General features: G+C 38.6%; 2 protein-coding genes across 3 annotated transcripts in view; one reads left to right on the top strand and one right to left on the bottom strand.

Moving 5' to 3' along the window:
• CENPP (centromere protein P) overlaps positions 1-26,506 on the bottom strand; it is a 228,456-nt gene that overhangs the window by 148,219 nt on the left and 53,731 nt on the right. The window lies entirely within an intron of this gene.
• Positions 753-24,646, top strand: OGN (osteoglycin). The gene is made up of 7 exons (XM_059141099.1): positions 753-905; positions 1,878-2,126; positions 4,341-4,434; positions 16,911-17,069; positions 18,933-19,135; positions 21,644-21,739; positions 22,758-24,646. Exons 2-7 carry the CDS (start codon positions 1,953-1,955, stop codon positions 22,926-22,928), a joined length of 897 nt encoding a protein of 298 aa, XP_058997082.1. The 5' UTR covers positions 753-905; positions 1,878-1,952; the 3' UTR covers positions 22,929-24,646.

The following is a 26,506-nucleotide window of genomic DNA, read 5'->3' as shown; positions in this document are numbered from 1 at the left end:
CGCATCGGGCTCTTTGCTCAGCGGGAGCCTGCTTCTCTCTCTCTCTGCCTGACTCTCTGCCTACTTGTGATTTCTCTCTCTCTGTCAAATAAATAATAAATAAAATCTTTAAAAAAAAAAAAAAAATAAAAATAAAATACCATTTAAACTTTTAGAAATCAAATTTACAAATTTTTTTAGTTTCCTTAATTTAGCAAACGAAAGTATCTTTTACTATCAAACTCCAAATTACAAGTCAAACATATTTTTTAAATGTGATTTTAAAATCCAATTCTGATTTTAAAATCTAAATCTGATTTCTCAGACTTGGATTTTTATTATATGTACTTAAAATAAAGGAGGGGACCCCAACTGATTAAACTGCAAGATAATTTATGTTAAAACTGATTTTTACATTGGAAATTTCTTGGCTATATGCTAATTATGGTACTGGAGCAATATTTTTACCCCTCATAAAATTAAGAGCACTGACTAGGCTTTGGTTTGGTATTTTATTTCACTGAAAAGCATAAGTTTTATCTCCTGGGAACGCATTAAAATAAAAAGCATGACTTTAAAGCTACGTCACCTTCACAAATAATATTCAAGAAACCTTAGTGCTCAGTACACAAGGTAAGAATAATACGATCTTACGGTCCTCAGCAGAAGCAGACCAAGCACAGCAGCTGCAAATGTTTTAAGCACGGCTCTCCAGTAAAACACACTACACTTCACCCCAGAGAAAGAATGTTGGCAAATATCTCTACCGCATGCAAACTGCATTTAAAGCTGCTGGGCCCTGAAACTCCATGCAGCACTTTGAAACTGCTCCACAGCCTTTCTCCTTCACCTACCGCTTGGGGCTAACACACAGGCATGAACTTCTATTGAGGAAAGCCACAAAAAGCTTCAAAAAAGTTCTAACGGTAGGCTCTTCTTTCACATTTTATTTTAAATATCGTTTGTTAAGATGTGATTCATCGAACAGTCTTGATAAATGCAAAGGCCATCTCTAATTTTTTAAGTTTCAGTTACCTTGAACAACTGTAACAAGCACTTATATATGTCATTGCATAAATTTAACATCCCCACAGGCAAGAACCTTGCTGCAAAAGTCACAAAAACCAGGCTTTTAGCTACTGATTTTTGACAAGCTGGCATCTACAATGCAGCACCAGCAACTCTGAGTGATTCTGTCTGAAATTCTTAAGAAAAAGTCTAAAATGTGCATCAATGATAAAGAGACTCTTCCCCCTCTCCTTCCCCCAAATCCTTGATTCAATTCTGTATTTTTTCTAGTCTGCAATACTGTGTTTTTTTGTAGTTCAAATTTAAAAAACAATGCTATCATCTAAGAATAATGGTATCAATGAAAATGACAAAACTAAGAAAATTAAAATTATGGCTTTTCCTATATGCTTTCTCACCTAAAAGTAAATGTTAATGAGTACTCTTCATGTTAAATTTAAAGTTTAAGTTTTAAAACTCTTGGAACTTATTTCTATTCATACCATTACAAATCAAGAGTTCTTATAAAATAGCAAAGTTGAAATACGATATTTTTAACTCACATGAGACAGGATCATGAGTCTTCATTTTAACTATTTATACTACAGGTATCCTAAGATTTCAGTTGCATTCAAGTACCTTTGTTTAAGGCACCTAATTATTAACAAACTTGAAATTATCAACATTGCTTGGGTTTTGACAGAAAAATAAATAAAAACCACTTTCTGAAACTATTTTTAAGACTGTCACTGATACTTGAAATCTTTTAGCATCTAATTAAAGATCACTAAGGGTTAAATACTTGTTCTCTGGCCCCTACTGAGTATGCCCTGCCAAAAGTCCTCTAAGCTTTTAAATATTGCTTCCATGGTCTGCATTTTTATTTCCAGGGAAAAAGAGAGCATTGTCCCACAGTCAGCAGGCCACTAACTTATTAACTTCCAGTCACCTTGATTTTTGCTGAAATGAAGACTCTGCAGTCTACATTTCTCCTGCTCCTGCTTGTGCCTCTGATAAAGCCAGCACCACCAACTCAGCACGACTCTCGCATGACCTATGATTATGGAACAGATAGTTTTGAAGAAGCCTTGTTTAGTCAAGATTTTGAGGATAAATATCTGGATGGAAAAAATATTAAGGTATTTATATTTCTACTCTAAACTTAACTTCTTAAAATAGTCACACATTTTAATGCATGTTTTTGCTTTTTAAATGTGTCTGATAAGGTAAGGGGAAAGAAAAAGCAATTTAAATGACTGAAAGTAGTTCAAAATAACTGTCCCCAAGATTATATTTTTAAAGTATGCATGTCTTCCAAATTAGCGACCAACACAAAATTTAAGGAAAACTAAACTTTAAGATGATCTCTTACTGGTTGAAGATTTATAAGTAATGTTATACAGTGCCCTATGCTGGTGTATTACATTGTCTCAAAATAAAATAGGAGAAATGTGTATTAGGAGAAATGATCTTTGATTACCAACTTAAGGTTCATTATTTTAGGAAGAAATGGTTCATGGAAATAAATACTGCTTATTTTGTTGTCTATAGCATTTCACAATAATTTACATATGCCAACTATACATGGTGCCAAAAAATGAAAAACTCCTCAATGTGGGGCTTAATTTTTAATCAGTTTCAACCACTTAGAGTCTATCAATTTGTACCAAGTAACTGTAACTGTCCTTTAGCTAATACTCTGCAGGATGACTTCATATCACATCTTTCATACTCCACTTGCATGGGCTGAGTAATTACTTGTGGTTTTCTTGGCACAGAGAAGTGAACGCTGGGTAAGGAAAAAGTTAATGCAGCACATAAGTATCTGCTTCTGTCTAATCTGTGTGTGTGCACACAGAACGGAAAATGAGAAATGCAGCCAAATATATAACAACATTTATTGCTTTTCTTTCTTTCTTGCCTTCTTTCGTATACAGGACCAAATGTTAACACTATAATTTCTCTCAATGGAGTTGGTTAATATGTTAGCATTATTTTTGCCTAATATTAAGAGCAAAATGATAGGTATCACTAGCAGAGCTTCAAAATTTTGAAAGAAGGTCTATCATAACAACAAGCTATTGGCTTACATGTATGATTGGAATCTCTCAGTTAAAAAAACAATTTCAAATTTCTGTGGTCCCTAATAAATAGTTAAGTTCCTTGCTTTTTCTCTTCACATTACTTTAGAAGTTTCTGCTCTTCATATAAATGTAGGGACTAAGATATTTGTGGAGTAGAGCACTTATTACACAAACTAAGATATTTGTGGAGTAGAGCACTTATTACACAAACTCAGAGTGGAGGAGCTGCTCACTCAGAACCCTTGTGGGAGAGTAAAAGAGTCAAGATGGAGATGAAAGGGGAACTGTTTTCAGAGGGCAGAGACTGGGGCCCCACGCAATCTACATTAGATCTAATGGCAGAAAATGCTCCCTCCCAGGACAGCAAAGACTGATATAGACCCCAGGGCTAACAGTCTGGACTGGGGGTCCCAGTGGGGTGGGCAGGGAAGGGCAGGGAAGGGTATCCCTTGCTCTTGGATGACTCAGTATCATAAAGGCATATAGGTATTGATGGGTCACTTGGAGAAGAGGCCAAAAGCTTGCTCAGTGCCCTGCATGGGCGATGTGACCACTGCTTCAATCCTGCTGAACATGGTAGAATCTGGCATCATGAACTCAATTAAGACAAGGCCACAAAGAATAATTAGAAGGCCTTCCCTGGATAAAGATGATCTCATTTCAGGTTTCACTTCAGAGAAACTTTCATTCTGAGTCACAGAGTTCCCTCCAGCTCCCATTTGGAATTTCAACATATTTAACATTTAGGAGGCACTGAGTTTGGCTTTTGGAGATAAAAAAATAAAACAGACCTGGTTCTTTTACTCAAGGAGTTGACAGTCTGGAGTGAGAGTGCCGAATCCTAACCACTAGACCACCAGAGAAGTTGACAGTCTGGAGTGAAAACAAGCTACACAAATATTTACCTTACACATTAATGAATGATGAAATGGAATTATGTGTAAAATCCTACTGCAGCACAAAGGAAATGCCACTAACTCTGACCATGAGAAGACAAGTGCTGTCTGTAACCCTAAGGTTTTCTTTTTTTTTTTTTTTTTTAAGATTTATTTATTTATTTGGCAGGGGTTGTGGGAGAGGGAGAGGAAGAGAGAATCCCAGGCAGACTCCCTGCTGAGTGCGGAGGACCCTGAGATCAGAACCTGAGCTGAAACCAAGAGTTGGATGCTCAACCCACTGAGGCACCCAGGCGCCCCGTGACCCTAATTTGTATAGTAAAAATTAGACTTTTTCATACCTGATAACAATTTTTTTTAATTTTTCTAATAGGAAAAAGAAACTATGGTAATACCCAAAGAGAAAAGTCTTCAATTACAAAGAGATGAGCATGCAACGCCACCGCCCTTCAAGAAGGAAAATGATGGTAAGTGCGCATACCCTCTCAGCTCATCTCATTATCTCAAAAAGAGCTTTCGTAGCTAGATTATGGAACTTTATTCCTTATCTCCCCTGAGAAAGTCAGCTGGTGCATTGGTGGTACACATCTGCTGCGACCCCACATTACGAGTGAGAAACATGGACAGGAACATTCGAGAACAGTCAAGTAAAAGGTGTGTGCTTCTGTCTATATCAAGTCAATTCCACAAACAGTGATTTAAAATCAATGATGGGGGGGTGCCTGGGTGGCTCAGTCAGTTAAGCGGCTGCCTTTGGCTCAGATCATGACCCCAGGGCCTAGGATTGAGCCCCACACCAAGTTCTCTGCTCAGTGGAGAGCCTGCTTCTCCTTCTCCCTCTGCCTGCTGCTCTGCCTACTTGTGCTCTCTATCTCTCTAGTAAATCAATCAATAAATAAAATCTTTTTAAAAATAAAAAAAATTAAAAAATTAAATCAGTGATCTGCAAATACTATGTAAAGCCTGAGGATAAGGGAAATAAAATGAATTCTTGACTTCAAGAAACACAGAGATGCCTAAATACATAAATATTTGTAATACACATTTCTATGAAAACAATAGAAAATAACAAAGTCCTCCTTAATAGTTCCTGTCTCTTTGGTTTATTTTTGCTCTATGAAAGAACAGTATTTCACATAACAACATGAAAAAAAAGTCACACACTAATTGGAAAGACATTCCTTGCTCTTGGATGACTCAGTATCATAAAGATGTCAGCTCTGCCTAAGTTGATAACAACAAGCTTCTTTACAAAGTTGGTAAAGTTGATTCTCAAGTTCGTGTGGAGAAGTCAAACCTGCACGAAGCCAGGGAATCACTGAGAACTGACAGGGATGCACGGGAACCAGACATACCACGCAAGAGAACTTACTTTACAGTCTCTATGCTAAAACACATGTGATACTGGCGCACAAACAGAAGAAAAGTTCAGAAAGAGAAATACCTGTAGAAACTCAGTATATAATAAAGAAGGCATTGTAAATCACTGAAGCAAAGATGGTACTTTTAAAGATTTTAAGAAGTCTCTACACCCAATGTGGTACTCAAACTCACAGCTCCGAGATCAAGAGTCCAATGCTCCACCAACTGAGCCCACCAGGCACCTTAAAGACAGTATTTTTGGAAAAAGAATGCTGGATCCTGAAACTAATGCTACACTGTACGTTAACAAACTGGAATTTAAATAAAAACTTTAGGGGCGTCTGGGTGGCTTAGTCAGTTAAGAGCCTCCCTTCAGCTCGGTTCATATTCCCACGGTCCTAAAAATCAAGCCCCTCGTGGGGCTCCCTGCTTAGTGGGGAGTCTGCTTCTCCCTCTCCCTCTGCCACTAGCACTGCTTGTACTCTGTCAAATGAATAAAAAAATAAACAAAAACTTTAAAAAATTTTAAATGGTATTGAACAACTGAGTACTCTACTGAAAAGGGATAAAACTAGATCCACACTTTACACAGATAAACAAATCCCTCATTATATACATTAGGGTCTAAAAGTAAAAAGTGAAATCATGCAAATACGAAACAATTATCTGGGAGTGGGATGCCTCAAAATTCAGAGAAAATAATAGAAATAATAATAATAGAAAACATCAATAAATTTGAGTAGATGAAATCAAATTTTCTCATGGGAAAAAGCATTGTAAATGAAGTCAAACACAACAAAAACTGAGAGAAATAAAGTTAATGTCTCTAATTTATAACACATAAAAATCCAGGAAAAAGAAACTGACTAAAAACCCACTGGAAACACCATCAAAAGATATGACGATTTAAAAAGTGATACAAAAATGACCCTTAAACATACGGAAAGATGTTCAATCTTACACATACAGAAATATGTTTAAATTACACTAAGATACAAATTTTGAACCTACCTGATGGACAAAAAATTAAACCTGTTACACCAAAATATTCCACTAACAAGGCCACAGTGGTATCAGATCTTTATATACCGCTGGGAGGAATACAAGTTAGTATAATGTTTTTGCTTAAGTAGGATCTAACAAAAACAAACATGCAATTTACTTTGTGATGTAGCAATCAACTTCTAGGAATTAACTTAAAGATATACCTCCAAAAGGAAGAAAATACATATGCAGTATCACTGAAGCACTGCTTGTAAATGCTAAATTCTGGAAATGCTCTAATTGTCCATACCCTGAAGGGAGGTGAAATGAGGTATGATAAATCCACACAAGGGAATACTATGCAGTTGTAAAAAGGAATGAGGAAGATCTTTACAAACTAACAAGAAGTGATTTCCAGAATATATTATATGGGGGAAAAAAAGTACAGAAGAGCATCTACAGTCTACAGCCTTTCATCCAAGAAAGGGAGACATAAGAAAATATACATGCATCAGCTTACTTGTGTGAAAAGAAACTCAAGGGAAGGTAATTTAAAAATGGAGACTAGTTACCAGCCAGTCTCAGAAGGGACCAGAGGTGGGAAGGAGGGAGAGATGGTCACTGGGAAGCTAGGGACAAGGGGCGGTGGGATTTCTCGGAATATACACTTTCTGTGTAGATTCGATTTTAGAACAAGGTTATATTTCACGCAGGTAAACAAACAAACACATTTATAAATAAAAGCAGCAAGGGAAGATAAAAAAAACCAAAGTTGGCCTACAATTAGAAACAATTTCATTTCAAATGAATAACATAACATACTAAAGGGAAACCAATTTAATCCAAGTAACCCTGAAACACAGTATTTTTACTACATACCTTCAGGCTAAAGACAAAACAGAATGAGGAACACTGAAATCCCAGTGAGAAGGTTTGTTTTCCACTGTGTTACAGGTCAGCAGTAACGAAACTATTTAGTATGTGGCCTAGCACTGAGTGAACTACTACACTGGATGAAGAGAGCCAGGTTTCTCAGAACAACTGTGGTGAGGGGGGAGGCCAGAGTGAGCGCAGGGGAGCTGCACTGGCATAAAAGACACTGGTGCCAGCTCACAGTTTGTACACAGAAGTACAGACATGGGTACGGGTCTGCCTTGTTTTCTGACCCCACAGACACTGCATTGCTAACAAACGCAAGGTTTGTAGCAATCCTGCCTGGACCCAGTCTGCTGGTGCCATTTTTCCAACAGCATTTGCTCACGTCATGTCTCTGTGTCATCTTTTGGGAACTCTCACAATATTTTAAACGTGATTCTTATTATCACATTTGTTACGGTGATCTGTGATCAGTGATCTTCCATGTCACCGCTGTAATCTGGGGCCACCGCAGCTGTGCCATATAAGACTGGAAACTCAACCGATGTCGTGTGTGCTCTGACCGCTCCACGGACGGGCCCTTCCCCCATCTCTCTCCTTCTCCTCGGGCCTCCCTATTCCCAGCTGATAACCCTACCAGGGCCTCTAAGTGTTCACGTGAAAGTAAGAGTCGCACATGTCTCACTTTCCATCGAAACTAGAAATGATTCAGCTGCGTGAGGAAGGTCTGTTGACATCCAAGACAGGCCAAAAGCTGGGCCTCTTGTGCCAAAAAGTAGGCCCCGTTATGACTGCAAAGGAAACGTTCTCGAAGGACATCGCCAGTGCTACCCCAGTGAACACATAAGAGAATGAAACAGCCTCCCTGCTGACATGCTGTGAGTCTGACCGGTCTGGAGGGAAGCTCAAACCAGCCACGACATTCCCTTCGCCCAAAGCCTCCCCCGGAGCAAGGCCCCGACTCTTCAGTTCTGTGCAGGCTGAGGAGCTGAGGAAGCTGTGGAAGTCAAGTTGGGAGCTGGTGGAAGTCAGCGGGGGGAGGCAAGAAGCGTCTCTGTAACGTACAAGCGCAAGGTGAAGCGGCGAGCGCCGATGGAGAAGCCGTAGCAAGGGATCCCGAGCATCCGGCTGAGACAATTCACGAAGGTGCTCACACAAAGCAACAGGTTTTCAATACGGACGCAGCAGTCTTCCATTGGAAGATGCCACCTAGGACTTTCATGGTGAGAAAGACATCAACGCCTGGCTTCAAAAGTTCCAAGGACAGGCTGACTTTCTCCAGAGAGGCTGACGCAGCTGGTGACTTGAAGCGGAAGCCAGTGCCCATTGCTCATTCTGAAAAGCAGCCCTTAGCAACCATGCTAATCTCCTCCGCCTATGCTCTTTCAACGGAACAACAGAGCCTGGCGGACAGCACAGCTATTTACCATACGGTTGATGGAATATTTTAAGCCCACTCTTGAGACTTACTGCTCAGGAAAAAAAAGATTGCTTGCAAAATATTACTGCTACATGGCATTGCACCTGGTCACCCGAGGTTCTAATGGAGAGGAACAAGATTAATGTTGCTTTAGGGGCACCTGGGTGGCTCAGTGGGTTAAGCCTCTGCCTTCAGCTCAGGTCATGGTCTCAGGTCCTGGGATAGAGCCCTGCGTCAGACTCTCTGCTCAGCGGGGAGCCTGCTTGCCCCTCTCTCTCTGCCTGCCTCTCTGCTTACTTGTGATCTCTGTCTGTCAAATAAATAAATAAAATCTTAAAAAAAAAAAAAAAGATTGATGTTGCTTTCATGCCTATTAACACAACATCCATCCTGCAGCCCATGAATCAAGGGGTAATGCTGACTTGCAAGTCTTGTTCTTTAAGAAATACCTTTAGTAAGACTCTAGCTACCGTAGATACTGATTTGTCAGATGGATCTGGGCGGACTCAATCTAAAACATGCAGCAAAGGATTCACTTTCACTTTCATGACTCATGGGAAGAGCTCAAACTATCAAACTCAACAGGAATTTGGAATAAGTTGATTCCAGCCCTCATGGGTGGCTTTGAGGGGTTCAAGACTGCAGTGGAGGAAGTCACTGCAGATGTGGGGGAACAGCAGGAGAAGCGGGATCAGAAGTGCGGCCTGAAGACGGGACTGAACTGAATCCCGTGATCAGATTTGAACAGACGAAGACTTGCTTCTTATGGATGAGAAAAGAAAGTGGTTTCTTGAGATGGAATCTACACCTGGTGAAGATGCCATGAAGACTGTGGAAATGACAGCAAAGGATTTAGAATATCACACAAACATAGCTGTAACGCAGCAGAAAGGTTGGAGAGGATGGACTCCAGTTTTGAAAGAAGTTCTACTGGGTGCCTGGGTGGCTCAGTCAATTGGTTAAGCATCTGCTTTCAGCTCAGGTCATGATCCCAGAGTCCTGGGATCGAGCCCCGCATCCGTATCCCTGCTCGGAGGGGAGTCTGCTTCTCCCTCTGCCCCTCCCACTCTCTTTGTCAAATAAAAAAAAATAAAATCTTCAAAAATAAAAAAAACCGTCCTACTGTGGTTAAAACAGTACCAAATGGCTTCACAGGCTACAGAGAAATCATTCATGAAAGAAGAGTCAATCCATGCGGCAAACTTCAGGGTTGTCTTATTTTCAGAAATGGCCACAGCCAGTAACACCCTGATGGGTCAGCAGATCAACATCAGGCAAGAAGATCATGGCTTCACAAGCAAAAAAATCATGGCTCCCTGAAAGCTCAGATGATGGTTAGTAGCTTTCAACAGGAGAGTGTTTCTAATTTAAGTATGAACATTATTTCTTTTCTTTTCTTTTTTGAACAATGTTTTAGACACACTGACTGCACACTTCACAGGCTACATGCACTATAAACATAACTTTCATGTGTACTGGGAAACCAAAAAGCTCATTTGACTTGCTTTATTGCAGTGGAACCAAACGTGTAATTTCTCTTAAGTTTGCCTGTATAGACATGTTTGTCTCTGTGTGAGTGTATGATGTGTGTATATATGTATATGATGTGTTTATGTGTATGTATACACACATATATTTAGATGGTATATACATACACCTATAAGTAAGAAATGTATGTAAATGTCTAAAACACCTATATGTGTGTATATATGTGTATTAAATATGGAGAGACAAATAGACATACATGTATTTCCCAGCTCTCTCTGCAGAAAGAGCACAGAAGCAATGAGATGCTGGTAGCAATGAGCATATCCACATTCAAATCCTGGTTTCTAAATACTGCTCTCTACTAAAAAGAGTCAATACTTAAAGGAATAACTGATTTCAGGCTTGGGGCAGAGAGATGGCAAGAGTGGTCTGGGACATCTTACCAAACCAGAAAATAAAAAAGTTCTTAAAGAGTAATGGAGACATTTTAAATCAAAATATTTTAAAAATGTAGTATAAATTTATAAAAGATATATTAAGACCTGCATACTGAACTCTAGACAACTATAGTGAGAGAGATTAAAGACCTAAATATATGGCTATACTATGTTCAAGAATCAGAAAACTCAGTATCATTAAGATGTCATTTTTTCACAAATTTATTTATAGATTTAACTCAATACCAGTTAAATTTTTAGCCTTTTTGAAATTAAGAAGCTGACTCAAATTTACGTGGAATTCCAAAGAGCTTAAAATAGTGGTAACAATGTTGAAGAATACAGTTGGAGAATTTACACTGCCTGAAACACTACAGGAAGCAAGACATTGTGGTATTAACATAAAAATAAGTAGATCAGCGAAACAGAATAGAGTCCAGGAATACAGTTCCACAATCGGGTCAACTAGCTTTTTACAGTGGTGCCAATGCAACATAATGAGGAAAGGGTAATTTTTTCAAAAAATGGTGCAAAAAAACTGGATAGCTCTAGTATTAAAAAATGAGCTTTGGGGACGCCTGGGTGGCTCAGTTGGTTAAGCAGCTGCCTTCGGCTCAGGTCATGATCCCAGCGTCCTGGGATCGAGTCCCACATCGGGCTCCTTGCTCTGCAGGGAGCCTGCTTCTCCCTCTGACTCTTCCTGCCACTCTGTCTGCCTGTGCTCGCTCTCTCTCCCTGACAAATAAATAAATAAAATCTTAAAAAAAAAAAAAAATGAGCTTTGACTCTTTTTGAGTCTTTGACTCTTTCTGAGACCATACATAAAAGTAACTCAAAATGGACCCCAAACCTAAATATCAAGAGCTTACACTATAAAACTCTTAAAAGAAAATAGGATAATAACATAGGTTGGCAAAGATTTCTTAAGTACAACACAAAAAGCACAACTATAAAGGAATCAACCGTTCTTCATTTAAATAAAAATGTATAGAAGGAACATGCTCAACATCATAAAAGCCATATATAAAAGACCCAGAACTAGTATCATCCTCAATGGGAAAAAAACTGAGAGCTCTTTCCCATACAGTTAGGAACACAACAAGGACGTCTGTCCACTCTCACTATTACTAGTCATCACAGCACTGGAAGTTGTAGCTACAGCAATCATATGAAAAAAAGAAAGAAAAGGCATCCAAATCAGCAAGGAAGAAGTCAAACTTTCACTATTTGCAGATGACATGATATTCTTTATTGAAAACCTGAAATATCCCACCAAAAAACTGCTAAAACTGATACAAGAATTCAGCAGTTGCAGGATATAAAATCAATGCACAGAAATCTGTTGCATTTCTATACAACAAAAATGAAGTAGCTGTACAAGAAATCAAGGAATCAATCTCATTTACATCTACACCAAAAACAGTAAGATATCTAGGAATAAACCTAACCAAAGAGGTAAAAGATCTATACTCTGAAAACTACAGAACACTCGTGAAAGAAACCGAGGAAGACACAAAGGGATGGAAAGACATTCCATGCTCATGGACTGGAAGAACAAATATTAAAATGCCTATGCTGACCAGAGCAATCTGCACATTTAATGCAATCCTTATCAAAATAACAACAGCTAGAACAAAAAATCCAAAAATTTGTAAGGAACTACAAAAGACCCCAATAGCCAAAACAATCCTGAAAAATAAAACCAAAGCTGGGAGCATCACAATGCCTGACTTCAAGGTCTGTCACAGAGCTGTAATCATCAAGATAGTATGGTACTGGCAAAAAAACACACACACAGGTCAGTGAAACAGAATAGAAAACCCCCAAATGGACCTACAACTATATGGTCAACTAATCTTTGACAAAGCAGGAAAGAATATCCAATGGATAAAAGACAGGCTCTTCAACAAATAGTACTGGGAAAAGGGACAGCAACACACAAAAGAATGAAATTGGACCACTTTCTTAAACCATACACAAAAATAAATACAAAATGGATGAAAGACCTGGGGTGCCTGGGTGGCTTACTTGGTTGAGCATCCGTCCGATTCCTGGTTTCTGCTCTTGTGGTGATCGTGCCATTGTGGGTTCAAGCCCCATATCAGGTTCTGGCTTGGTGTGGACTCTACTTAGGATTCTCTCTCCTTCTTCTGCCCCTCCCCTACCCACACACACACACTTTCTCTAAAAGTAAATAAATAAAGTCTTTTTAAAAAATGGATGTAAGGCGAAAATGTGAGACAAGAATCCATCACAATCCTAGAGAACAGAGGCAGCAACCTCTTTGACCTTGGCCTCAGCAACTTCTTGGACATGGTGCCAAAAGCAAAGGAAACAAAAGCAAAAATGAACTATTGGGATTTCATTAAGATAAAAAGCTTCTACACAGAGAAGGAAACAATCAACAAAACTAAAAGGCAGCCTAGGGAACAGGAGAAGATATTTGCAAGTGACATATCTGATAAAGGGTTAGCATCCAGAATCTTTAAAGAACTTACCAACTCAACACCCAAAAAACAATCCAGTTAAGAAATGGGGAGAAGACATGAATAGACACTTTTCCAAAGACGACATCAGATGGCCCTCAGACACATGAAAAAGTACTCAACATCCCTCACCATCAGGGCAATACAAATCAAAGCCACAATGAGAGGGGCATCTGGGTGGCTCAGTCTGCCTTCAGCTCAGGTCATGGGTCCTGTGGTCAAGCCCCCATGTCTGGGTCCCTGCTCAATGGGGACCCTGCTTCTCCTTCTGTCAAATACATAATTTTTTAAAAAAGCAATAATAACAACAAAACCACAATGATAAGTCACCTCACACCTGGCAGAATAGCTAAAATTAACAACACAGGAAAAAAATAGGTGTAGGTAAGGATATGGAAAAAGGGGAACTGAACCCTCTTAAACTGTTGGTGGGAATGCAAACTGGTGCAGCCACTCTAGAAGACGGCATGCAGGTTCCTCACAAAGTTAAAAGTAGAACTACCCTCTGATCCAGCAATTGCACCATTCGGTATTTACCCAAAAGACACAAAAATATAGATTCAAAGGGGCTCATGCACCTCATGGTTATAGCAGCATCATCAACAGTAACCAAACTATGCAAAAAGCCCAAGTGTCCATGACTGATGAATAGATAAAGAAGTTGTGGTGTACATATACAATAAATATTACTCATCCTTCAAAAAGAATAAAATCTTGCCACTTGCAATGACATGGATTGAGCTAGAGTGTATTATGCTAAGCAAACTAGGACAGAGAAAAACAAATACCATATGATTTCACTCATACATGGAATTTAGGAAACGGATGAACATATGGGAAGGGGAAAAAAGGGAGAGAGAGGGAAGAAAACCATAAAAGACTCTTAACAACAGAGAACAAACTGAGGGTTGATGGAAGGAGGTGGGTGGGGGAGGGGCTAGAAGGCCACAGAGATTAAGGAGGGCACTTGTGATGAGTGCTGGGTGTTGTAAGTAAGTGATGAATCACTAAATTCTACTCCTGAAACCAATATTATGCTATCTATTAACTAGCTAGAATTTAAATAAAAATTTGGAAGAAAAAATGTTTCCTGTTCAGAAGATAACGGTAAGAAAATAAAAAGACAAGCCACACAGAGGAATAAATCTGACAAAAAACTTATATTTATAATAGATAGTCTTGTAATTCAGTAACAATAATGCAAAAAAAATTTTTTTAAATAGGCAAAAGATATGAACACTTTACCACTACAATATGTGGATAGCAAATAAATTTATAAAAAAAATTGTTCAGCACATTAGTCATTAGGAAAATATAAATTAGAACACAAGATACCACAACAAACCTTCCCAGAATGACTAAAATTAGAAAGTCTGATCGAACCAAATGACGAGGATGTGAAGTAGCTGTAACACTCGTGCACTGCTGAAGGGACTACAGAATGGCACGAGCTCTACGGAACACAGTTTGGGGCTTTCCTGCTTTCCTCAAAAGGTATACACCTACAAGGTGGCCCTGCCATTCTGCTCTTAGGTATTTACCCTAAAGAAATGAAAGCATCACATCCATACAAACTTCTACATAAGGCTCACGGCAGCTTTCTGTGAAACAGCTAAAAACTAAAGACCCAAATGCCGACAAGGAAGGACTGTATAAACGGTGTACATTAATAAAATTAAATACTACTCAGTAATAAAAAGGAATGCACTGCTGATACATGTAATAGAAGACGAATCTCGAAATAATTGTGCACAGTAGAGGAAGTTGGATCAAAGTATATATACTACATGGTTCTTTTGATAGAAAACTCTCAGAAATGCAAGCTGCCATGAATGGACAGAAAGCAGGTCAGTGGCTGCGAAGAGGGAGGGACTATGAAGAGTAAGAATACTCTGGGGGTGATGATTACGTCAATTATTTTAATTGCAGCAGTGGCTCCATGGGTATATACATATGTCAAAAACGTATAAATTAGGGGCGCCTGGGTGGCTCAGTGGGTTGGGCCACTGCCTTCGGCTCGGGTCATGGTCTCGGGGTCCTGGGATCGAGCCCCACATCGGGCTCTCTGCTCAGCAGGGAGCCTGCTTCCTCCTCTCTCTCTGCCTGCCTCTCTGCCTGCTTGTGATCTCTGTCAAAAATAAATAAAATCTTTAAAAAAAAACAAACAAAAAACGTATAAATTATACAAGTTAAATATGTGTCAATTATTAAATATCATTTAAGCACAAAAAAAGCGGTGACAGAATGAAAAAGAGCATGGAAGAGTTCACACTCAGGACACCTGGGTGGTTCAGTCTGTTAAGCATCTGCCTTCCACTCAGGTCATGATCTCAGGTCCTGGGATCGAGCCCACATTGGGCTTTTTCCTCAGCAGGGAGGCTGCTTGTCCTTCTGCCTCTGCCCCTCTACCCTTCTCATGCCCTCTCCTCAAATATTTAAAAAAAAAAAAAGGGTTCACACTGCCTAATCTGAGACAATTTAATTATCAAAATAAATATGATGGTAAATTCTGATCCATGAGATAAGGAATTCATAAGCTCATAGTGAACTGATATAACTAAGTAAGAAGAGAATGTTCTACCTTACACCAAATATCAACTAACAAATGTAGAAGAAATGATGGAGTTAGAAAATTATAATTTGTAACTATCCTAGTAACAAATGATTCTGGTAAGAACTATCAATAGGTCATAAAACTAGTGAGTGTCAGGTGAATGATGAACCGGATGTTAAGAATCTCAAAGTACTTCTTCAGCAGATACTTATTAACGGCAGACACCAAGTGAGTCAAGTGACCACTGACAGCATCATCAGGAACGGGACAAATAGATACCAGGTGCTTCCTGATACACAGCCCTGAGGACCCAAAGTCATTTCCATGGTGTTCCTGTCAAAAATGAGGAACCTCAGACAATCTCTAATTAAAAGACATTCTGAAAAACAAATGCCCTGAAAAATAAAATGTTTTTAAAATTCAAAAGTTTTCAAAAATTTTAAAAGTTATGTACAGCGAAGACTAAGATATATTCCAGGCTGAAGGAGATGAAGGAGGCACAACAAGTAGGCAACACATGATGTAGCACGTAATGGCGCCCTTGCCATTTCCGGGACAGCTCTAACATGGAGGTTAATAGTTTGTTTACTTAACTGCTGGTTTCTAAGCTCGTTAGCTATGGTCACTGATCTGAAATATGTGTGTGTCAAACCAAGTGAGAAAGCAAGCTTGCATTTACCTTAAGCTCTGCTTTATGAATCCTTCTTGGTATTCAAATCAGGAAATGTAAATCAATTTAGAAATTAAATGATCACTGCTAAAATGGATAGAGAATAAAAGAGATTTTAGATTACAGAACTGCAAGTAAGATTCTGGTGAGTTATCAGGTCACTAGCTAACATGACAATATCCTTCCCTCTATCACCTATAATTCTGCAAAATATATTTTCAGGGGTACCTTGGTGGCTCAGTCGTTAAGCATCTGCCTTCGGCTCAGGTCATGATCCCGGGGTCCTGGGATGAGCCCTGCATCAGGCTCCCTGCTCAGCAGGAAGCCTGCTTCTTCCTCTCCCACTCCCCCTGCTTGTGTTCCCTCTCTCACAGTCTCCCTGTCAAATAAATAAATAAAATCTTTAAAAAAAAAACCTTTTCAAATTAGTGATAACTCTCATGATAGCAATAATTTTGCCATTAGAGGCTAAGCACTTTAATTTTTTTAAGTAGACTCCAAGCCCAGCATGGAGCCCAACAGGGGGCTCAAACTCACAACCCTGAGATAAAGACCTGAGCTGACACTGAGAGTCAGACTTTCAAACAACTGAGCCACCCAGGTGCCCTGAGGCCAAATATTTCTAAACTATGGTTTATATTTTTATGATTTTGTTTCCCAACTTAGAAATGCCCACATGCCTGTTGTGTGTTTGCTTAAGTGGCTCTGTATACTGTGAAGAAGTTGACATTGATGCTGTACCACCCTTGCCAAAGGAATCAGCCTACCTTTATGCACGATTCAACAAAATTAAAAAGCTGACTGCGAAAGATTTTGCAGAAATACGTAAGTTAATTTTAAATAAAATAATTTATATTAACTCATGTTAGTATTAACCTCAAATACACACAAGTTTCTAGGCACTTGTGGCCTCTCACATCTAGGGTAGTCTCCGCTGGAATATTTACGTATCCACACCCTTCACCAAAATCCACTTGTTTGTTGGAGAGCCTCTTTTCTATTCGATGTCCCATGTCACCTTTCTTTATTGGTGACTTCATGTTGACAGCCCATCTAACCTATGAGAAGGCACCAATGCCTTCTCAGCCTCAGACCTTTGAGAGCTGTTTGCCTCAGCCACTCAGAGCACCAGCATAATTGAGGTGCTTCTCTAACCTCGACGCTTTCTTCACAATGCTGCCTTTACTAGAAGGGTGACTCTGCTTTAAGTCAAGGTTACTTTAACTCAAGGTTCTTAAACCTGGCTGTGTACTAAAAATACTGGTACCAGATCCTCATCACCAGAGATTTCAATTTAGGTCTGGGCAGAGTCCACGTGTCATCATGAAACACCACCAAACTCCTCACATGATTCTCGCCTAGGGCTAGCGCATTCCCCTCTTTCTGGGATGCGGGCCACGAGGGCCCTGCTCTAGCACACTACACATCCCGTCTTCTGCATCGCCATGTCTCAGGTCTGGATCACAAAACCTCGTGAGTTCTCTAGACTGCTATGTTGTCAAGTGCTTCCGCAGAAAATCATACCAGAAATGCACACGGGCCCCACTACACATTTATGAGCTTCACCATGAGACTATCATGCTGCACCTGGTAGCTCCCAACTGGTTGAAGTACAGTAGATCCACACTTTCAAACTCACCTACTGGGTGAAATTTATTTGTGACCCAAAGTCACTGTGTGCAGCCCTCACGGTCACTTGACGACATGCACCGTGGGAACACCCTAGGGTTCCCCTAGTTGAGGTCGAACGAGGTGACCTCTGCCATTCGGTGTCAGCTCTCACACGACAGAGCCATGCTCCGTCTCAGCGCCACATCTTCCACACCCGGTGCTCCCCGAGCGCAGTACTCCAGGGCCTCCTGCTGTGAGGCGATCTTCATTCCAATGAAGGATCTCTCATTCCAATGAGAGCTGCAGTGCTCGTGGTCTTGAGTTCCATGTTAGTGTACCCACAATATAAACTCACCACAGTGCTTTGAAACAGAAACGCTCATAGAACTTTGTACTAATTGGCTGATGTAAATGTGTGACCAGAGGCTCACAGGAACCTAACCCTGTATCTTCCCCCAAGAGCAATGGTCCATTTCACCAACTCCAGTGTTTGCAGGGACTACCTCAAATAATGAATGAAAAGCGACTCCTTTTCCTCATCATCTCAGACATAAAAAAGTGAAACAAACAAATTGAATGTCTCTCTCCATCCACATCACCTTAACAAATTAGGGAACATTCCTGTTTGTAACAACATTCCTGTTTGTAAGCAATAAGACAGAGAGAGATAAAGATAACATTTTCTACAATCACAATGCAACATGCAAAGTGTACCTACATAATTCTATTCAATCAAATGTAATCCTTATTTCCCATGATTTGCAAACAGAATTTGTTCCAAACTGCCTCAGTATCCTGAGAATTCAAGCACAGAAGGCTCTGTGAACTTCAAGTTCCCTCGCAACCCTGAAATTCCAGGACTCGAGTGAGACAGGCCGTCAGTGTCAGGCACGGGGTAGATGCTCACCATGCATTCAACAGAACTTACTGACCTACTAAATACAGATACTCTGTTAGATACTAAAACTAAAAGGTGTTTGAGTGACCCATGAAACCAATGCTTTTTTTCAATCCACATGAATGAGATTTTAACTTTTTATTTTTTGTATTATATTTTCTGTATATTTTTCTTTCAAGCTAACTTAAGAAGACTTGATTTTACGGGAAATCTGATTGAAGATATAGAAGACGGTACTTTTTCAAAACTTTCTCTGTTAGAAGAACTTACACTAGCTGAAAATCAACTACTGAAGCTTCCAGTTCTTCCTCCCAAGCTTACTTTATTTAATGCAAAATATAACAAAATCAAGAGTAGAGGAATCAAAGCAAATACATTCAAAGTAAGTATTTTATACTATGACCAAATACAACACCAATTTTATACAAACAATAGTAACATGGTAAAAGAGAAACTCTGTTCTAAAAGTTTATTTTATATTTTCAAACTATTTTAATTTTATAAATGAAGACATTATTTCCATAATAAATAGTCCTGTTATTGGACTCATTCAGTCTAACTTATACCTACACCTCCCTTAAAGTATGTAACTTTACCTTGCTTCATGGGACAATATCATATCCCAGGTTTTTCACTTGCTCACACAGCAAATATTTATTTATAATATAAAATATTTATAAAAATAAAATAAAATAAATATCTATTTGTACCCTCATAAACCAGGATGCTATAAAACCTCAAAAAGGAGTTTTCCTGTGTTTCTTTTCCTTACAATACTAGTAATTTACACATGCCAGAAAATTATTTTTCCAAAAGTAAAATTCAGCTTTAAAGTATTAATACTTTTAAGTATACTTTTTTTAAGTAGTAATACTTAAAAGTATTAACCCATAAAATTCTGTAGGTTGACTTTCTTTTGAATTCGAGCTTTCTTTTGAATTCCATACAAAATTCTGTATGTACTAAACATTGAATACATTTCTTATTTAATAACTCAAGATATAGGTACAGGAAAGAGGGATGTACTCTGACTTAGGTAGCCAGGTTGTGTCGAAATGCATAGCCTATGGAGAAATTACTGCCTTGCCCAGTCCTGCACAGGTGGTAACTCGTTCCCAGTCCTCGAAGGAGCCCCACACAAAAAGATGATTGTGCTACTATTGGCAGCAAACCTCAATCAAAAGGGAAGTCTGGGGCTTCTTATGATAACATTTAATAGAAACACTATCAAACAATATCATAAAGTTTATGATAATCACACAAAGGTACGATTTGTCCACAAACGAGCAACCTGTCAGAAAATGTAAAAATATTTCATTTTTCTTTTCTTTTTGTTAACACTTAAGGGTTGTTTTTCAACTATAAGAGAAATTATTCTAAAGGCACATCAGAGTTCCTCAGAAATTAAGAGATTATTAGAGGACTTTTCAAAAGAGGACTCACTTTCAAAACAAACAAAAAACCCTTATAATTTGAAGCTATATAATTCCAGCTGATAAGCTGTTGACTAATTGGCATAGTAAAGATCTACAGGAGCTGATCCACACTTCACAAAAGGAGTGTTTGAATATTCAGAATTTTAGACTTGCATTAATCTTGAAGTCCTGTGATAAAATGATACACAGCAACGGACTGCTGACCAGGAAGACTAATTCAACACAGACCCTTATGGGTAAAAGTCATACCTCGCTAAATAGTTAATAAATTGCTCTGGGAAACATTTTACTAACAAGCACATTGCTTAGGAGTACAGGCACAGAGCACGTCCCTGTGCTTCGCAGACACCGCGTTTCTACAAACTGAAGGTCTGCGCCAACCCTGCTTGGAGCGAGTCTATCGGCACCTTTTTCCAACAGCATTTGCTCACTGTGTCTCTGCCACGTTTTGCTAATTCTTTTTTTTTTTTTTTAAAGATTTTATTTATTTATTTGACAGAGAGAAATCACAAGTAGATGGAGAGGCAGGCAGAGAGAGAGAGAGGGAAGCAGGCTCCCTGCTGAGCAGAGAGCCCGATGCGGGACTCGATCCCAGGACCCCGAGATCATGACCTGAGCTGAAGGCAGCGGCTTAACCCACTGAGCCACCCAGGCGCCCCGTTTTGCTAATTCTTGCAATAACTGAAACTTTTTCATTATTATTACATTTGTTGGTCTGTCATTAGGGATTATAACTCATTGAAAGCTCAGATGTTGTTAGCTTTTAGCAATAAAGTATTTTTTAATTAGGTTATGTACATTGTTTTTTAGACTTAACATTGTTGCACACTTTACTGCAGTATAGTGTAAACGTATCTTCTATATTCACTGGGAAACAAAGAAATTCACTGGACTCACTTTATTGTAATATTCGTTTTATTGTGGTGGCCTGGAACTGAACTCACAGTATCTCCAAGATGTGCCTGTATTCATTTTGCTAGAAATTGGTGGAAATGAAATAAGAAGTTCTGAAGGTTCAAGAGAGGTTATGTCAGCACCAGGATCCAAATTCAATCCTGCGTAGGGACTGACCTTATTAGCTGTTCACAAGACAAATCAAAAGGCTTCAGAAGCTGACGTGGATTGAGGCCAGGCATGGCTGGGTATTCAGTGGTCAGATGAGTGGAGAGAAATGTGGAGATGCAGTAGGGCTCTATCACCTTTCATAAAGGACCAAGATACACTACTTGTAAAACCAAAAAACCCTCAAAACCAAATAACTACCAAACCAGCAATTAATAGTACTGATAGGTGTGTATGCCAACACCTATGTACACATGTAAATACACACATATATTCGCACACACGTCTATGCACATATATACATGCATATGCATGTGTGTACATAGCTGGAATCCTGTGAAAGAAATGTACTGACCTCAATAACGCTCAAGCCAAGTAACTTTTCCTTACAGAAACTGAACCACCTCTCCTTCCTCTACTTGGACCACAATGCCCTGGAATCTGTGCCTCTTAATCTACCAGAAAGTCTACGTATAATTCATCTTCAGGTAGGATTGCTCCCTTCACAATATGCGGCTTTAATTTAACTTAAAATTGGTCAGTCTTGGAACTCATTAGGAAACTCAATTATTCATACATATAAATGGGATTATTCATATGTAAATTTTTCCTATCAAAAGTATGACTATTTAGTCCAAGGCATCACCTGCCTGAAAGTCCCACCTGCCCAGAGAACCAGAGAACGAGAAAGGATCAGCGACATAGGTGTGCGGTCTGCTCTTAGAGTGGGGCTTGTCATCAGGTGTGTACTTAGCACTCCTAGTTAATCTGACACATGGATTCAAAGGCAGGGCACACTATAACCTCTGGTTTGTCCCTCTTTCTAAAGATTCTTTTTTTTTAAAATTCGACAGAGATCATAAGTAGGCAGAGAGACAGGCAGAGAGTGAGAGCGAGAAGCAGGCTCCCCGCTGAGCAGAGCACCCAATGCGGAGCTCGATTCCAGGACCTTGAGACCATGACCTGAGCCAAAGGCAGAGGCTTTAACCCACTGAGCCACCCAGGCGCCCCTGGTTTGTCCCTCTTTCTCCAACAGCAGTAAACATTTGGAGACTTTCCAGCTGACTTTATCGTCCAATATCATTTCAAGGTAATACAAGAGAGAAAACGAATTAAACTAAAATTGGTCTTTCAGCATCATAAGAATCCCCATTTGCCCTTTTTACTTCTTTAAAGGATTATTTAAGGACACAGTACCTATTTTGAATGACACTCTAGAACAGGACACTTTCTCCAGGTAGTATAATCTGATTTAAGCTTAGAACTTTCTGCCACATGGATATCACTCTGAGTAATAAGCTGTGTGTTCTTCCAAAGTAATACTGTAGATGTAAAAAGGCAGGGGCTGTGACTCAGGTCACACTGAGACGGTTTTATTATTGAAAGGATACACAGGATATACAGTAATTTCAAAATCGTTTTTTAAATACTCAGTGAAATCCCATTACATAGCATACAGAAGGTTGATTTCAAACTTCTGAACAAATTTTCCCTTCTATTTTCCAGTTTAACAACATAACTTCAATCACAGATGATACATTTTGCAAGGCTAATGACACCCGTTATATTCGGGACCGCATTGAAGAGATACGCCTGGAGGGCAACCCCATCGTCCTGGGAAAGCATCCCAACAGTTTTATCTGCTTGAAAAGATTGCCTGTAGGGTCATACTTTTAACTACTACCAATGCAGCATATAAACTAAAGTACACACATGCATATTGTCTGTCTCAACAATGTCTAAAGGAGCATAAATATTTAATATTCACTTTGTGTCCCACTATGAAGGAATTTCATGTTTTAAACAAGGATGTTCAAAAATCTTATACAGAACAAGTAAAAAGTAAAATTGAATCCAAAGTTCAAAACAAAGTAATATGAAAATATTTAAACAGCATTACAAAATCCTTGTAGTTTATACCATAGTGCCATTTAAAAGGTATGTTTTTATATAAATACCCAAATTTAAGAAGCATTATTTCCATTACTAATTAAGTGGAAGGATAAGTCCAAAAAACTTTCAACTGTTTGTCTTTCTTGGCCTTTACTGGATCCCTAAAGCATTTAAGGAAGACGTTCCAAAAACTTTGAAAAGCTAAGTATTTCCAGTGATCTCCCATTTTTCTTTCATGATTCATACGTTATTCATTATGAAGTAGGAACTTTGTTTTCCCTCTATTAAGGCAGCTATTATATTTTTACTTAGCCCGAGAAGTAGGTATTGTCTCATATCTAGGCAAAACTTTCCAAATAAAGCATAATCTTACTCTCTCATAAAGATCTAGTAGAGTAATCAAAGTTCTTCTGCTTTATAGTCACACAGTTAAAGGCTTTAGTAAAATAGTACAAAATCTTCCTTTTTCTAAATACTGACATTCCAGTCTACCATAAAACATTTTAAGGAGCGAAGCAGAACAAAATCAGTGTGCTCATTCAAAAAAAAACAAAAAATAAAACCAAAAAATCTTGAATGTACATCCCATCACTCAAAAAATAGCTATAAAGTTCAGCTTTCAAATATGACAGATACTGCAAAATATTTTCTTTTTACCACCATAGCAGTGAGAATCTCATCAATAAATCTGTTCAAATATAAGACATGAAAGCAGTGAATTTTGTGGTGTTACTGCACACCACCTCCCCCCTCCCAACCTATACACATCACAGTCATGCAAACTGACTATACCTTCACAAGAAAGCTTCGGAGCAACATTTTCTAAAGGCCCAGGATTAACTGATCATTTTGCAGTGTGAATTCATCTACACTCTAATGGTGATGACTCATCATCAAACAACTCTGCCAGATTAAAGTTCCTAAAATAACCTTCCTCTTGACCAAAACCCACTCAAAGTCTTATTCCCCCACATTGTATTGAGATTACATCCAAAATTATCAGTGCTTTAGATGCACAAGTCTGAACTGTGTACATAAAAATTTCTAATACTGTTTCCAACATAAATCGTACATTAGAATCAAGTTGGTCTCCATATACAATTCCCACAACAAAGAGTCACTCATATTTTTAAGCATTTGCTTCTGTTTTTCCCTATGCTGAATGAGCTCCTATCTGTTCTTCAATTTTCTCCCCATTTGTCAAGGTTGACCCAAAGATGAGACTTTGTTCATTAAAACATCTGTGATGTCTTAAGGCCACAATTATTACCCCTATGCTAGTTATTAACTCACCTGCTTCTTTTATTTTGGTAATTGATAGTCACTAACTATATACTACTTTCTCATTATTTTGTGTGCATGCCTCATTTCTCTGTGACTGAAAGCTCACTGAACAAAACCAGTATTCCCTTTATATTTTCAATGTGCCTAGCATAATAGTAGTGAGCACATCTGAATTGAATATGCAATGAAAAGAACAAAATAAAATTCATTTAAACCAAGGGCTCTGTTTTATTTGGAAAAAAAGAATCTTCATCACAATCTTGAATGAATCAATGGAAATGAATTATAACTTTATCTGGAAAAATAAGTTTGGTAAAAAAGAGAGCAAAGTGGTGGGACCGACACCAGGAAAAGCAGTCAGAAGATACATCTGTTACGTTTCCAGGTGCATCCCTATATTCTTTACCTAACTGAACTTAAAGAGGAAAAAAAAACACCTTAAAATAACATAACTTTTAGAGAATTCAAAAGCCTGTGGTTAACATAAAATAATAATTAGGAAAGAGCACTGGTAAAAGGTCTGAATTACAGAATTATCTTTGAAAGACAATTTCAGATTTCCAGATAAGAAGATATGAGCAGGGGTAACTGACAACCTTATATATACCCTTAGGTCACAAATAAGATAAAAGAATGACACTAAAATTCCACTGACCCAATTATCTTAAAGAAATAGTAGTATTCATTCTTGACACTGATAAGTAAAGAAATTAAGGTTTAAAATTAAAAATGTTTTACCCTTACAAACACTCTGAAACTAAAGAAGCCTTGCACCAGTACAGAGACATCCTGTGTTCCTGGGCTGGAAGACCAAACAGTTACTAGGTCAGCACCACCCAAAGCAATCCACACACTCAATGCAGTCCCTATCCAAATCCCAATTACATTTGTTGAAGAAAGAGAAAAACCCATTCTTAAATTCGTATGGAATCTCAAAGGACTCCAAATAGGCAAAAGAAATTAGAAAAGAAGAATAAAATTGGAGAACTCACACTTTTCTCATTTCAAAAGTGAATTACAGAGCTACAGTAATCGAAAGTACAGTACCGGCATGCAGGAACATATGTAACAACAGAAGAGTGCACGGAACCTAGAAACAAACCTTTGCATAGACAGTCAAATTATTTTCAACAAAGGTGCCCAAGACCTTGGAAAACTGTATATCCACATGCAAAAGAATATAGATGGACCCTTCACTTAACTTCACTTACAGTGTATGCAAAAGTTAACTCAAGTTGGATCAGACACCTAAATTTAACTATGAAACTCTTAGTGGGAAAAAAAGAGGAAAATCTTTATGACATTGGATTTGACAATGATTTCTTGGATATGACATCAAAAGCACAGACAACAACAAAATAGATAAAATGGATGTTGCTGAAGGTAAAAACTTCTGCGCATCAAAGGACACTATCAAACAAATGAAAAGACAAGCCAAAAAATGGGGGGAAATATTTGCCAATTATATATTTGATAAAAGATTAATATGTAGGGGTGCCTGGGTGGCTCATTGGGTTAAAGCCTCTGCCTTAGGCTCAGGTCATGATCCCAGGGTCCTGGAATCGAGCCCCTCGTTGGGCTCTCTGCTCAGCAGAGAGCCTGCTTCCCTTCCTTTCTCTGGCTACCTCTCTGCCTACTTGTGATCTGTCAACTAAATAAATAGAATCTTTAAAAAAAAAAAAAAAGATTAAAAACAAACAACCCAATTCAAAAATGGGCAAAGGATTTAAATAGATATCTCTGCAAAGAAGATACACGAATGGCCAATATGCACACGAAAAGATGTTCAACATCACTAATTTTTAGGTAAATGCAAATCAAAACCACAATGAAAATACTACTTCACACCCATTAGATTGGCTATGATCCAAGATAAAAAAAAAAAAATAGATAAAATGGAAAAAAATCAAAACAAAAAAAGACCCCAGAAGTTGGCAATCATGTGGAGAAATTGGGAGATGTGGCATTGCTGTTGGAAATGTAAAACAGTATACCCACTGTGGAAGAGAATATGGGGTGCTTCACAAAATTGGACAGAAATACTGTAGGACCCAATGACTCCATTTACAAGTACATAT

This window comes from Mustela lutreola, chromosome 12, assembly GCF_030435805.1.
Source record: "Mustela lutreola isolate mMusLut2 chromosome 12, mMusLut2.pri, whole genome shotgun sequence".
NCBI classification, from domain to species: domain Eukaryota; kingdom Metazoa; phylum Chordata; class Mammalia; order Carnivora; family Mustelidae; genus Mustela; species Mustela lutreola.
This window is presented reverse-complemented; position numbering and strand designations above follow the sequence as displayed.

What these genes read in the sequence shown, in the direction of transcription:
- OGN (XM_059141099.1), top strand. Translation starts at nt 1,953, where the DNA reads ATGAAGACTCTGCAGTCTACATTTCTCCTGCTCCTGCTTGTGCCTCTG. An exon ending in TCAAAGCAAATACATTCAAA is followed by an intron (nt 19,136 to 21,643) that starts GTAAGTATTTTA and finishes TTTTCCTTACAG; the next exon opens with AAACTGAACCACCTCTCCTT. An exon ending in TACGTATAATTCATCTTCAG is followed by an intron (nt 21,740 to 22,757) that starts GTAGGATTGCTC and finishes TCTATTTTCCAG; the next exon opens with TTTAACAACATAACTTCAAT.